This window comes from Crinia signifera, chromosome 1 (genome assembly GCF_055691185.1).
Source record: "Crinia signifera chromosome 1, ASM5569118v1, whole genome shotgun sequence".
Classification (NCBI taxonomy): Eukaryota; Metazoa; Chordata; class Amphibia; order Anura; family Myobatrachidae; genus Crinia; species Crinia signifera.
Genome location: NC_139217.1, coordinates 141,260,023 through 141,275,240, shown reverse-complemented (window position 1 = coordinate 141,275,240; position 15,218 = coordinate 141,260,023). Strand labels below are relative to the sequence as shown.

Below are 15,218 nucleotides of genomic sequence, written 5' to 3'. Positions count from 1 at the left end.
GGTGAACTGATGCTGAGTGGTAACTGCACAGACACAACAAGTACTTGACAAATAATGAAGGGGCAGATGTATTAAGCCTGGAGAAAGGATAAACTGGAGATAAAGTGAAAGGAGATAAAGCACCCGCCAATCGACTCCCAACTGTCCTTTTCAAACACAGTTCATTGACTGGTACTTTGGGGTTTATTCTGATTCACTTGGAAAGGCACAATCACTCTCTAATGGACAAAACCATGTGCACTGCAGGTGGGGCTGATGTAACATGTGCAGAAAGAGTTAGATTTGAGTGGGGGGTGTACATCAAACTGATATCTATATTGCAGTGTAAAAATAAAGCAGCCAGTATTTACCCTGCACAGAAACAATAAAACACTTAAATCTAACTCTCTTTGCACATGCTAAATCAGCCCCACCTGCAGTGCACATGGTTTTATCCATTAGATTGGATTGTGCCTTTCCGAGTGAATCAGAATAACCCCCACTACCATGTCCTTTCACTTTATCTCCAGTTTATCCCTCCTTCGGGCTTAATACATCTTAATACATCCCTTAGTTATTTGCCAAGTACTTGTTGTGTCTGTGCAGTCACCACTCAGCATCAGTTCACCTTATTTTGAAACTGGATAGACCTGAAACTGTAGATCATATGAGTTTGTCAAAGAGGGTAGGGAAGGGAGTACTGTAACATACCTTAAGTCCAAATTTGAAGTTTGTATTTTATTTTCTATTTTAAATGCTTGTTGATGTTCTTCTGTGTGCTGTGCTATTGTGTGTTTCTTTATTCTTCATATCAGTCACTTTTATTGCTAGACTTTGTACATTTTTCATATCTCCTTTTATCGAAATGTGTCAGGATAAAGCTGCACAATATTTATAGTGAGTTGATTGCAAGGATGGTTTACCAGTTTATGCCAGAAACTGTCGTTCTGGCAAGAAGGCTGCTGTTACATGGTGGACATTCACCTTTGGGCTGTGTATACCCTTTCCATCATTCATCTCTATTTCAGATCCTAATCTTTGATTGTAAGTTGTGGAGACATGCAAGGAATCTTAAAGGCTGGTAGGAAATGTATCTGTAAGTCAAGTTGCTACTTGCTGGTATATGTAAGCATTTTCTAAAATGCATCCTAATAACATTTTGTATTCCTAGTGGGAATTTGACTGAAATTTATTAATAACAAATGCATCTTTTCAGTCCAAGCATTATATATGTGGGTCGTATAGCTAGGTACATGCTAAAATTTGGCCATACAGTGCTAGATTCACTGGCCACAATGATCCAGAAAACGGCTAATGTACAGATTGCACACTACTCCATAATGAATTACTTCTAAATGATCCTTTCAATTCTATATAGTCTTACTGACGGTGTATCCATACACTAGATATGTGATGTTAACAACATAGAGTGTGCACCACCCACTATATTGGGCTCTCATTTTGCACGTTTTGTACTTTCAGCCAGGCCCTGGTGCAGACTACACCCTAAATAATTATTGGGCTAATGGCACGGTATCTTTATATTGCCAGTAAAGGTGTATTGCAGTCTTGTAGCACTTTAGGATGTTATATTGGTGTGCTGGCAGCATTCATGTTACCTATACCCCTTTCACATCAGTAAATGCAAGGACTTACCTGGGAAAATGGTCCCTGGATCATGCAGGGACATTCCCGGGTTGGCCCCTTCCACACCAGCCTAGTTCCTGCGTTTTCTGGATGCAGGAGGCGGGGTGAGTGGGATGATGCTGGATCTATACCCCTTTAGTCACCTGGCAGCTTTCCCCAGCGGCGGGAGGGACGGGAGACCACAGGACTCTGCTCCCTCCACCCGGCGGCTTGCTCTCCACCAGCAGCTGCAAACTGGACTCCCCCTGACTGGAGCACTCAAACCCCCCCCCCCCCCCCTTCAGTCCTGACCACCTGAACCGGCACACGCTCCACCCCTACACAGACGGGATCCCCCAGTTCGTCACCCTGGCTGCCGCTGTCTCCCGACTCCACAGAACATCTGTGATGAGTAGAAGCCGGGAAGCTGGGCTGGTTGGCGTGCTCTTGCGTGTGCTGCAATGTGAATGTTGTTAGAAGAGTATATGAAATGTAAATATATATATATATATATATATATATATATATATATATATATATATATATATATATATATATATATATATATATATATATATATATATAAGCATTCCCACTGAACCTATGCACTAGCACACAACTCCAGAAGGACAGTGGTAACCTATATTCTCGACCAGTTTTTGACTGTATACTGGATGCTCCTCTTTCTCGAGTTTATTGATCTAGAACGGTTCTTTAAGGAGAGTATCCATCTGACAAGGGCTATTGGAACAGCCCCATCAAACAAGGGCTATCGAGACAGCCCTAATCGACCCATTGAGAGTTTTTTTCAAAAGACCTGTCTGTAGAAGTATCCCTAAAAGGTGAACATAATTGAGAATTGTGAATTGAGCATCGGGGTAAACACCCTTGAACCCACAAACCCTAAGTTATGCAATTATCCGTTCATTTACGGACTGAATAGGTCATTCGCATCGTATTACCGAAGCACCAAGATCCTGAATAAAGAGGTGAATGTACATCTGGAGTATTGGAACTCTAATGGTACCTTTGATATCCTAAGGACCTAGTACTCAAAACATCCAGTTTGAAGACACCTCCACCAAGATAGTGGTTGAAATTGTTCCTAAGCTTTTTTTGCGAACCCCTGATGAAGTCCCGTGTGGGGACGAAACGCGTTGGGATCGTTTTTAAGTGCTGTTATGAATTATACCACTGAACTTTTTATGGTCTGATTCGACCACCACTGTAGTGTGGAATCAAAGACATTTTAATAAATTTGTATTGAACTTTGGACTTTACTTGCTTATATCTTGGAATTCTGATTAAAGGCTACATAGATCTAATTATTGAAGATCACACAAAGGGGCGCCAACCCACAACTGCTATCTCTATCTATATATATATATATATATATATATATATATATATATATATATATATATATATATATATATATATATATATATATATATATATATAGAAAAAACCGTAGTGCAGGTGGCGCTGATGATTTTCAAGTCTCTAATGAGTCCAGCAATGTTAGCCCTTTAAACAAAGAGGCACAGAAGTTTCACCAAAGTCCAATGATATAGACTGCAGCTCCCTCAATTGGAAAATGACCAAGCATCCAGGGTCAGGACGTATGAATCTAGAGAAAATATAGAACAGAGGGGCGCTCCATGGTGCATGTAAACGATATATTTATTATGGAGGAACAAACACTCCTTAAAAAAGATAAAAGCAATTGCTCGTACCAATAAAAGAACAGTGTGGGCTGGTTACCACATGATAAAACAAACAATACCACGGCAAATCTGCTCCAACCGCATCTCCACTGGCATCAGGTCGACAGGGACTCGCAGACGCTGGGTTGCGCCGACAGGACTCGGAAACCGGAGGCCGGGGACACAGGCAGAAGACAGCGCCGGGACACAGTCAGCACGGGTATCACTGACCAAGCCCTAACATGTTTCGTCAGACGAAACATGTTAGGGCTTGGTCAGTGATACCCGTGCTGACTGTGTCCCGGCGCTGTCTTCTGCCTGTGTCCCCGGCCTCCGGTTTCCGAGTCCTGTCGGCGCAACCCAGCGTCTGCGAGTCCCTGTCGACCTGATGCCAGTGGAGATGCGGTTGGAGCAGATTTGCCGTGGTATTGTTTGTTTTATCATGTGGTAACCAGCCCACACTGTTCTTTTATTGGTACGAGCAATTGCTTTTATCTTTTTTAAGGAGTGTTTGTTCCTCCATAATAAATATATCGTTTACATGCACCATGGAGCGCCCCTCTGTTCTATATTTTCTCTAGATATATATATATATATATATATATATATTTCTAGAGAAAAGAGAACGGGTGCTGATAGTGCATGGATTTGTTTTAAAAACAAATTTTTATTCACAGCACAAAATGAGCAGGTGTAAATAGGTTCTTATTCACCGCAGTCATACAGCATGGGTAGCGGTGCAATGCACCTAGTGATGGAGCCGGTTATACTCTCACATTTTTCATAGATTTGCAAACATTCGCATGTACATTAATGTATAAAGTGTACTTACAGTGGTGGACTTAATGACGGATTCTCTCCAGAAGATCTGGCTGTCTCCTCCGCAGGCCCGACCACCGCCGCTCGAGCTGAGCGACTGTTCGCTGGACCCCTGTTCTGAGGCGTATTCTGCGCCGGGCCGCATTACAGGCCCGGCGCTTTTCAGCATTGCTGATATAGGGGCCCCAGGCGGCGGTTCAGTTGGACAACGCCAGGGCGGTCGCTTTTGTAAACCGACAAGGAGGCACAAGGAGCCAGAAGGTCATGGCAGAGGTCTCCAGTAATCTTCAGTAGTCAGAAAGGATGCAGGTTTAACAAGAGAGAGAAAAGTATGTCCTGATGTGGTGCGCCTACTGGGACTCGCACGAATAAAAATTAACTTTTATTAGACAATCTTTAAGATAGCGAAGTATAAAAACACACAAACAAAAAACATGTACGTGTTTAAAAAACGGCGGCTCCCTAATCCCACACTACGTTTGGGCTGTCAATGGTATTGATACAGGTATAAAGTAGCCGACACCTCTTGTAGTATTTTACTATTTTATTGAAATGTCTTGGTGTCTATCGGCTGTGATCCCCTGTGTACAGGCGCATAGCTATAGTATAGGTATGATTATAATGTGACCGTATTATGGTGCAAGCCACAATATCAGAAGTAGTATCCCTGTGTATCTGTCTGGGCTGCTGCTTGTACTGCGGATGCAGGTATGACTCTATATTCTCTAAATGAGTTGACACTGGTGTCGACCAACATGCCGGTCCACAATCATGCGTTAGTCTAGGTTATAGCTGGTCGTGGTCAGTGATGAGGTCAGATATATAAAGCTCCTCAGTTCTCCACAAACACGTGTGGGAGAGAAGTCCTCTATTGAAATATGTTGACACTGATGTCGACCAAATAACAGCCAGCAATTTGTGTCAATATATTTGGCTATAATAAAGCCAGAGTCAATTAAATGCATAAATTAAATAAGTCAGCCCCTTTGGGTAAGCCCTAGGGATAGGAAAAAACTTCTGAGGATATTCACTGTGTTATGTGTCCATTATAAGGACTACTAATAACATGCAGTGTTATAGAGGGGTTGAGACAAGCGTTATAAACACTGGGCAGTAAGTAACTGCTAGGTATGCCAGTCTCTGTGTGATCTGCACATACAATGCATAGACTGTGTTAATAACGCTTCTCTGAGCTGTTTTTGTATAGGCATAAGAAGTTGCAACAATAATGAGTAGAAGCTGCAACAGTGTAGCCAATTTAGGGTGATAATACTAGGTGTCCCTCCTGAGACTGTGGCTCGAGAGTATCACCAATAGCGCCCAATCACACCAGTGAGGTTGTCCTCACTCAGTCAGCTTCTGCGTCTAATACACATTAGCGGAGCTTCCTGTAAATAAAAGGTTACAGATCAAAATGCATCCTATCAATTAGTGTGGGAGAGAGAGCGTCACCGCTAGCCGGCGCGCGCTTCGCTGTAGCTTTTTCAAGGCCTTGAAAAAGCTACAGCGAAGCTCCGCTAATGTGTATTAGACGCAGAAGCTGATTGAGTGAGGACAACCTCACTGGTGTGATTGGGCGCTATTGGTGATACTCTCGAGCCACAGTCTCAGGAGGGACACCTAGTATTATCACCCTAAATTGGCTACACTGTTGCAGCTTCTACTCATTATTGTTGCAACTTCTTATGCCTATACAAAAACAGCTCAGAGAAGCGTTATTAACACAGTCTATGCATTGTATGTGCAGATCACACAGAGACTGGCATACCTAGCAGTTACTTACTGCCCAGTGTTTATAACGCTTGTCTCAACCCCTCTATAACACTGCATGTTATTAGTAGTCCTTATAATGGACACATAACACAGTGAATATCCTCAGAAGTTTTTTCCTATCCCTGGGGCTTACCCAAAGGGGCTGACATATTTAATTTATGCATTTAATTGACTCTGGCTTTATTATAGCCAAATATATTGACACAAATTGCTGGCTGTTATTTGGTCGACATCAGTGTCAACATATTTCAATAGAGGACTTCTCTCCCACACGTGTTTGTGGAGAACTGAGGAGCTTTATATATCTGACCTCATCACTGACCATGACCAGCTATAACCTAGACTAACGCATGATTGTGGACCGGCATGTTGGTCGACACCAGTGTCAACTCATTTAGAGAATATAGAGTCATACCTGCATCCGCAGTACAAGCAGCAGCCCAGACAGATACACAGGGATACTACTTCTGATATTGTGGCTTGCACCATAATACTGTGTCACCTTACGGTCACATTATAATCATACCTATACTATAGCTATGCGCCTGTACACAGGGGATCACAGCCGATAGACACCAAGACATTTCAATAAAATAGTAAAATACTACAAGAGGTGTCGGCTACTTTATACCTGTATCAATACCATTGACAGCCCAAACGTAGTGTGAGATTAGGGAGCCGCCGTTTTTTAAACACGTACATGTTTTTTGTTTGTGTGTTTTTATACTTCGCTATCTTAAAGATTGTCTAATAAAAGTTAATTTTTATTCGTGTGAGTCCCAGTAGGTGCACCACATCAGGACATACTTTTCTCTCTCTTGTTAAATGTGTTAATTTTGATGTCCAGAGGTAGCACCCCCCCCCCACAGTACACGTTACAAATCTTCAGTGTACATAATGCATTGGGGGTCCACCCATAATCCTCAATAATTATGAGGGTCCTGTGCGAATAGTAATCCCCTTTTGTGTGTCCAGAAAGGATGCAGGTCATTCTCACCGCCTTGTTCATTCCAGGAGTTGACAATATGGAAGCCGACTTTCTCAGTCGGAAAGACCTTCACCCGGGAGAGGTCGATCTCATGGCTTCACAAAAAAATCATCAACTCCCAAGGTACGTCGTACGGACAAAGGATCCAAACGCCATAGCTAACGACGCCCTGTCGATCCCATGGACATTCCATTTTGTGTACCTGTTTCTTCCTCTTCTGGGCCAGATTCTCAAGAAGCTGAAGAGAGAACCTGTCCAGGCGATTCTGATCGCCTCCTTCTGGCCTCGCAGAAGTTGGTTCTCAGACATACAACAACTTCTGGCGGATGACCCGGTCCACCTTCCTCAACGTCACAACCTCCTGCAACAAGGTCCATTCTACCATCAGAATCTACCTCCTCTTCATTTGACGGCGTGGCTGTTGAGACCCACGTCTTACGAGCCAGAGGGATCCCACGTTTCTTTTTTCCCCACTATTTTAAAGGGCTCGACGGCCTTCTTCGGCAGATCACTATCACCGCATCTGGTATGCTGACCATACATGCCCCGATACGGGCGTGCTTTCCGTGCTTAATTAGCACAGATCGCATTGCATTGCCTGTACACACGTTGTGCATGCAATGTGATGAAAACTAAATACAAAAAGTATGTGCAAGCACTTTTTGTACTGTGCGATGAGGTGCCACGGGAGCGCGCACCTCAAAGCACACATCGGGACAGCCCGCATCACAGTGTGTATGGGCTGCTGTATTCCTATGCAAACTGGTTTATGTCTCACGGATGGCCATTTCGCGTATTTTGACTGTCCAGACTTCTGTTGTTTCTTCAAAAGTGTCTGGATGCCGGCCTACGTTTTGGGATCACTCAAGGTACAGATCTCTGCATTGTCCATCCTTTTTTCAAAGAAAATGATTGCTTATTCCAGAAATTCAATTTTTCTTACAGGGAGTCCTCTGGTCCAACCACCCTTTATCCCACCCACTCCTCCCTGGGATCTTAACTTGGTTGTGTCCTTCCTCCAGTCTAACATGTTTGAACCTCTGGAGGAGGTGGATCTATAATTTCTGTGTTGGAAGATGGTGCTTTTCCTGGCTTTAGCATTGGCTCGTCGAGTGTCTGAACTAGGTGGACACGAGGACAGAGCGGAATTACAGACACATCCCTCTTTCCTTCAGAAGGTGGTGTCATCTTACCATGTTAACCAGCCTATTCTAGTCCCTGCCTTTCGGGGAGATTCGTCGTCTCCAGCTACATTGGACGTAGTTCGAGCTGAGTATATGTGGCAAGGACAGCGTCCATCCGCAAATTGGATTGTCTTTTTGTGTAATATGACGCATTCCTCGGAGGTTGGTCTGCGTCTAAACAGACTCTGGCGAGGTGGATATGTTTGACCAGTAGAGAGGCATATATTTATGCAGGTAAGACTCCTCCTACAGTGTTGATGGTTCACTCCGCTAAGTACATGAGTACGTCTTAGGCTGCTCGAAGGGGAGCTTCGGCTTCCTAGCTTTGCTGAGCAGCCACTTGGTCATCAGTGAACACATCTGTTCGCTTTTACCAATTTGACACTTTTGCTTCCTCTTCAGCGACTTTTGGTCGTTTGGTTTTGCAGGGTTCACAGAGCTCTTTGGAACCTCCCCGATGTGAACTCCAGTGTCCCCTGCTGCATGCGAGAGAAAAGAGGATTCTGGTACTTTCCAGTAAATCCCTTTCTCTGAATCAGCAGAGGACAATGGATGCCCTCCCAGCTCGTGTATCCTGCCTGTTATGTTTGTCGTTCAAGACTGGTTTCTGTTCATGACTGTTTTTGTTGTATGTTGTTAAAGTTTTGTCTTTATTCTGTTACCATCTCCTCTGGTAGGACAATTTCCTAACTGGGAGCTGATGGGTCTTAGAGGGGAGGAACCAGCCTTCCCTAAACAAATTAGTAGTGCCTAGCTCCCAGCAATCCCATCTCTAAAACCTGATGTGAACTCTAGTGTCCCCTGCTGATTTCAGATACAGTGATTTACCAGTAAGTACCAACATCCTCTTACTACTATACGGTTGGTTTGGTAACCTAATATATATTGAAACAGTTTTTAATATAAAGAAAATATAACCAAGGTCGCTAAATATGTCTCAGTGTGGGTAAGAGCACTCTGTGGTTCTTCTTGTCAGTTCTGAGTGTTTAATACTCCGTTACGGCCCAGCAGCATAATGTTTGTGAGAATTATTTCACAAATGTTGGCAAGAATGTTTTTTTTTTTTTTTTTTTTTAAATCTTTGTGCTGCTTTTTGTTTATGTGCAGTAATATATTTTTTTTATGTGATTTTTATCAAATGCAAATGTTTTTTCCCCTCCTGCTGTTGGAAGCATAATACTGATAGCAGCATTCATTTTTTAGATTCTAATAGGAAGTCAACTAGTCTTGTTTATGTACTATATGCGACTTATTGGGTCTCTTGTCTACAATGCCTAAATTTACTTTAGACATGATTATCAATTTTGCATGAATATAAAAAAAATAACTACATGTTTTGTCAATGTGATGATTCATTAAATAAAAATGTTTTCTCTTTACAGCTACCATCTTGTCCTGCGGATGGATTATTTATCTAACTTATTACAATTCTAGGAATGTAGGACTCATTTTAACACTGGTAATAAACAGATTGTACAAACATGGATACATCCACATTGGTAAGTACTTCTGTAGAAATAATGTTTAAATATGACTATTGCCTATTAGATTGATATATATGAGACCAGAAGAATTTCTGACCAACTTATTTTTCAGGGTTTCTGTAGTGTTGTCTTCTTAATTTTATCTATTTACAGTTTCTTATATAGCGCAGCAGATTCCATTGCGCTTTACAATGGTAGACCGTGATAAAACAAACTGGGTAACAGACAGACTTTGAGGTTAGAGGGCACTGCTGCAAGCTTACAATCTATAGGCATATAGGAGGGAAACACAAGGACAGGCACCAGTAATAGCATAGCAGTCCCAACAAGTTACAAGTCCAGAAGGGAAGCTATATAATACATAAGTGCCTCAGAGGGTTATGCATGTAGAAATTTAAATATGATGAGGCTTGCCTGAAGAGGTGAGTTTTTAGGGAACACTTGAAAGTTTGGAGGCTTGTGAAGTCTTATTGTGCGTGGAATGGCATTCCATAGGATGGGAGCAGCCCGATGAAAGTCCTGTAATAGTGAATGGGAGCTAGTGATCCGTGCAGAAGAGAGACGCATATCATGTACAGAGCGGAGTGGTCGAGATGGAAGTTATATTGTGATAAGTAAAGAGATATAAGCTGGTGCAGTATGGTTAATAGCTTTATATGTGAGTAGAAGTGTTTAATATTGAATACGTAAGATACAGGCAACCAATGAAGGGACTGGCAGAGTGGATCAGCAGACAAACTCTGCCTTATTTTAAATACATATATATTGATTACTAAGTGTTGTATACTGTATAAAGGTATACATGACCTCTGTTTGTAACTTACACCGCATCTATAACACGTTATATTGACGATTCTGTGCCCGTGCCAACCGGTTCTAGCTGCAGTATGAAAGCTCCACAGTGAAATTACTGGGTCAAGAAACTCAGTATTTCAAAAAAGGGTTCTACACGGTTCTTGGCCGATTCATTTTGCAGTGTGAAAGCTTCAGACCCGGTATTTTCAACCCATGATTTTGCAAAAGGAGGTGATGTCACCAGCCAGAATCGGGAAACAGGAAGCACTTTGGAAGGATGGTTTAAGTGTTTTTAAGTGTGTGTGTGTGTGTGTGTGTGTGTGTGTGTGTGTGTGTGGGGGGGGGGGGGGTTGTAAATCAATACATTTTAGTTTGTGTCTTTTTTTTGCCACCTCGTCAGACATAAATACTGTAATAATTTAAAGCTTAGTAGCCATATGTAGTATATTAAATCTGCTGGTTTGGTCAGTTTTTTGTTTTATGTTTCTTAGGATCATTTTCCTTCTCCGTCCTATCTGGAAAGATTATGCTACGTGAAATCTACTATATTACTGAAGACATGTCCATTAGGTATGTTATGCTTTTTGGATCTGTTACTGGTGTGTTTTTCTTGTTTGTTACACTTGCTGCTTAAACTGTAGTCATACACATGTTGAGATGTGTGCTAAACTTCTGTGCTGAGTGAGTTCCCTTGAACTTCCTGGTGTCTAGCTCACCCAAACACATAAAGTGATGTGTACTAAGCGATCTAACTTAGTGTTTTGTATGCACTTGCTAGCAGTGTTTCCTCTAAGCTGTGCGCGTGTGCGCGCGCACACAACTCGCCGAGCCCGCGCACAGACATTACAACTGAGCGCACAAAGGTTAAAATCTTGTTTTAGTGTGCCACGAGTTTAATAAGGTTGAAAATCACTGCTATAGTCTATAGTCTATATGTGTGGTGTGTGAAGTCTGTAAACATTCAAATTGCTTTATTAACTCAACAGAACTCGAAACCTAGGCCTGTATACGTTATGTGACGCACAAAAATGTACATTTCCTTCCAAAGTTGCACAGCCAATATCTTTTTCTGCACAAAGCCTTCGGAAAATTAGAGGGAACATTGCTTGCTAGGTGAAACAACAAGGTCTCAGAATAGCATAACTAAGCATAAGACAGCATAATCCGTTACACAAATCACATCTTATATACATAGAGAGAAATCCTACGTAAATACTAGAGTTATGTCTGGGGAGGAGTCGCTCAAGCTTTGTTTTATAAGATCAGCACCTTCACCGACCGTAGCAAACACTCTCCAAGGGTTCCAACAGGTTGAGGAGGTTAGTGTAGTAGGGTGATTGGGGGAACCATCTGTCTCCATTAAGAAGTGCAAATGGATTTTGCCCACCACTTTTAAGATAGGAGGGAGGTGCAGCTTGTTTCCAGGACACTGTGAGAGCAGCACAGGCTGCAATGCAGATATGGCCTGGAACATAGTGTAAGTGGGAGGGAACTGAATTAGGGAAACGGGTCAGGAGGGCTATGAGGGACAATGGCAAGATCGATAGGGATAGGACTTTGTTGAAAAGGTTGAAAATTGCTTTCCAATATGAGGTGATATTAGGGCAGGACCAGAAGATGTGAAACTGATGGCCGACCTCACCACAGAGGCGCCAACAGTATTTTGAACAGGAGAGCCAGATCATATGAAGTCTGTCCGTTGTAAGATATAGCCTATGTAATTAATTTTTTTTTTTTATTCTGTTTTTATTGAAATTGTAGAAAACCGTAATATGACATTGATTTTGTACTCAAATCCAAATAAACAATGATCAGAAATGAGTATAAACCAACAATAAACAATTTGAGTAAATACTTTGTGTGTATTCATTTAAAATGGGGGGGGGGGGAGGAGGGAGGTTGAAGTGGGAGGGGAAAAGGGGTGTGGGGCAGCGGACCACATTTGGATTTATAAAAATTCTCTATGCAGTATTACGCTGTTTGTGGGGGAGGAGTCATGGCATCCCTGGAGATACAAGTCTTGTAGTGATCTGATTCCTTATAGGTGAGCCAAGGAAGCCAGATTTCCAGAAAATCAGATATTTTATCTTTTGCCGAGAGTAGTATATCTTCCATAGACATGTAGTAGTCTAATCTAGAAAACCAGGTTTTAATCGAAGGAGGGAGGGGAGATTTTCACAGTTTAGGTATGGAGGCTCGAGCTGCATTACCCAGATGGCGAATAAGGGATTTCTTGAATTAGGAAATGGTTCAAGAGCCAAAATGCTGGGTTCGAGGGCACGTGACCGGATACTATAATTTGGGACCTTGAAATAACCTCTTTCCAGAATGGATGTAAAAGAGGACATTCCCACCAAATGTGTAAAAGCGAACCCTCGGACTTTAAACATCGCCAGCATTTGTTAGAGGAGAAGGGATGTTACACATTAATATTTTTTACTGAGTTTCTGATTGGAATGCAAACAGAACTTATTTGTGTTTTTAAGGAAAATGTTCTCCCAATCTTTCTGTCATACCCCTTTCACACTGCACTTTTAAAACGGTATATTGCCGTTTTTTTTCCATTTTAAAACGTTTAAGGCTGCAGTGTGAAAGTGCCAGAGTTGATTTACCGGTTAAAGTTAACTGGTATTTCAACATGTTTAAAAAGCAGAGTCCTACACGTTTCAAAGCCGTTTTTTAGGCAATGTGAATGGCTCTATTTGGCTTGAAACGTGTCCCTTGGGGGTTAAACGGGTTGAATGTGTGAACAGTATTAAATGTTTTTTTAAAACGGTTTTCACCTGCATTTAAATTCAGTGGCTGAGATTGCGCACAAACTTTGTTTCATGTTTTGAAACCTTGTTTTATGCACAAATAAAATATATTTGTGTTTATTTCAAGTGTTTGATGTATATGTACAACATAAATGCAAGATACCTCAAGATACATAATTGAAATATTAAAATATTCCAAATACGGAATAATCCGTTATCCAAAATTCTCCGGGTCCCGAGCATTTTGGATAAGGGATACTCATCCTGTATTAGTGTCACTTTCAGCTCTTTTTCCCCATGTTTGCGTAAAGCAAGGGGGAAGCTGAGGGTCGCTATGTTGAAGAAGTTTATATAAAGTGGAAATTGTGTGAGTAGGGTTCCCTGTGGTAATACAAAGTTTTTCAAATGAGGTGAGTTTTGGAGGGGCTTGAGCTAGTATGGCCTTCGAGCTAATAAAGTGTTGCACTTGTAAGTATTTCCAAAAGTCAGAAGATGGGATATTCCATTTGTCTCTGATCTCGGAAAATTGTTTAATTGTGGGGGGCTTTGCTAACTGGCCAACCCTGAAAAGACTGTCTGAGGCCCTATTATGAAAGTGTGATGGGCGGAAGCCTGGTTGAAAATCAGAGCTTGCTAGAAAGGATGTCAATGGACCAATTTCGGAGGATATATAGGGCTATCTTCTCAGGAGCTTCCAGGCAGAGAGAGTGGGGGACATTGTTTGGGGGGGGGGGGGGTTTGAGTTTGGGTAGCTTGGGAAGTCAAGCAGAAATCTCGGGTTACTATTGTAGGCATACACCCTCCAACTCCACTCATTGTTTGGAGGTCCTGTTTCTGGTCCAATCCAGGATCCTATTAAGGACAATTGCCTGGTAATATTGTTTTATATCAGGCAATTGGAAACCCCCTCGCTTTAGTGGCTGGGTTAGGGTAGAGCATGGGTTTCAAACACATAATAATAATGCCATGACACCACATGCTGCTCCTCCTGTATAATCATTTGTGTCATGGCATTACTTTTATTATATTATACAGGGGGAGCAGTCTGTGGTGTCATGGCATTATTATACAGGGGGAGCAGTCTGTGGTGTCATGGCATTATTATTATACAGGGGGAGCAGCCTGTGGTGGCATGGCATTCATTTTATATTATACAGGGGGAGCAGCCTCTGGTGTCATGGCATTATAATTATACAGGGGGACCTACAGATAGAACCGGCCCTTTGAGGGTGACCAAACGGCTGATGCGGCCCCCGATGAATTTGAGTTTGACACCCCTGGGATAGAGTATTTAACTCTTGGTCTTTTACGGGACCAAACAAACTGTTGGATCAGGGTTTTAACAGCGTGGTACCAAGACTCAGGGATATCTATCGGAAGGACCTATATAACAGTTTGGGAAGCGTATTAATTTTTACTACGTTTATCCTGCCTATCCATTAGAGTTGTTTATGATGCTATTTACTGTAGTCGTAGCGAATTGTTCGAATTAGTGGGTGGAAGTTCAAGAGCAGCAGTTGAGAAGGGTCTCGGGGTATTTTTATACCTAAATAGGTTATCGAGTTGCTATTCCAGGAAAAGGGAAGGAATTATACTATAATATGTGGAGGTGTAGAAATGTTGAGGACACACTTGTACTATTTATATTGATTTTAAAATTGGAAAGTCGGCCAAATGTTTCCAAATCGTGCATTAGGTGTGGAAGAGAAGTGATCGGATTTGTTGTTATTGCTAAAAGGTCATCCGAAAATAAAGCTAGTTTATAATTCTCTTCCCCTACTTTAATACCAGTGATGTTGGCATTGGCACGAATTGCTCTGGCCAGAGCCTCGATACACCATACAAAGATCAGAGGGGATAATGGGCAACCCTGCCTCGTACCGTTGCTTATGGGAATGAGGCTGGGAGGGAACCATTTACCCGGACTTTAGCTGTAGGACAATTATAGAGAGCCAAAACCTTATGTAAAGCTAGGGTACCCAAGCCAATGTGCTCCCAACACACAGCATGAATTCCCAGTCGACTCTATAAAAAGCCTTCTCTGCGTCTGTGGATAAGAGAATCATAGGGATCTGGTTGCTTAATGCTAAATGTGTGAGGCTCAACAT

General features: G+C 42.1%; 1 protein-coding gene across 17 annotated transcripts in view; it reads left to right on the top strand.

The window, feature by feature from the left end:
- BLTP1 (bridge-like lipid transfer protein family member 1) overlaps positions 1 to 15,218 on the top strand; it is a 250,134-nt gene that overhangs the window by 8,508 nt on the left and 226,408 nt on the right. For all 17 annotated transcript variants that reach the window (XM_083174415.1, XM_083174421.1, XM_083174431.1 and 14 more), the window contains exons 3-4: positions 9,458 to 9,574; positions 10,846 to 10,924. In XM_083174415.1, the coding sequence (XP_083030541.1) occupies positions 9,458 to 9,574; positions 10,846 to 10,924 (196 nt within the window). The remainder of the gene's footprint in view (positions 1 to 9,457; positions 9,575 to 10,845; positions 10,925 to 15,218) is intronic.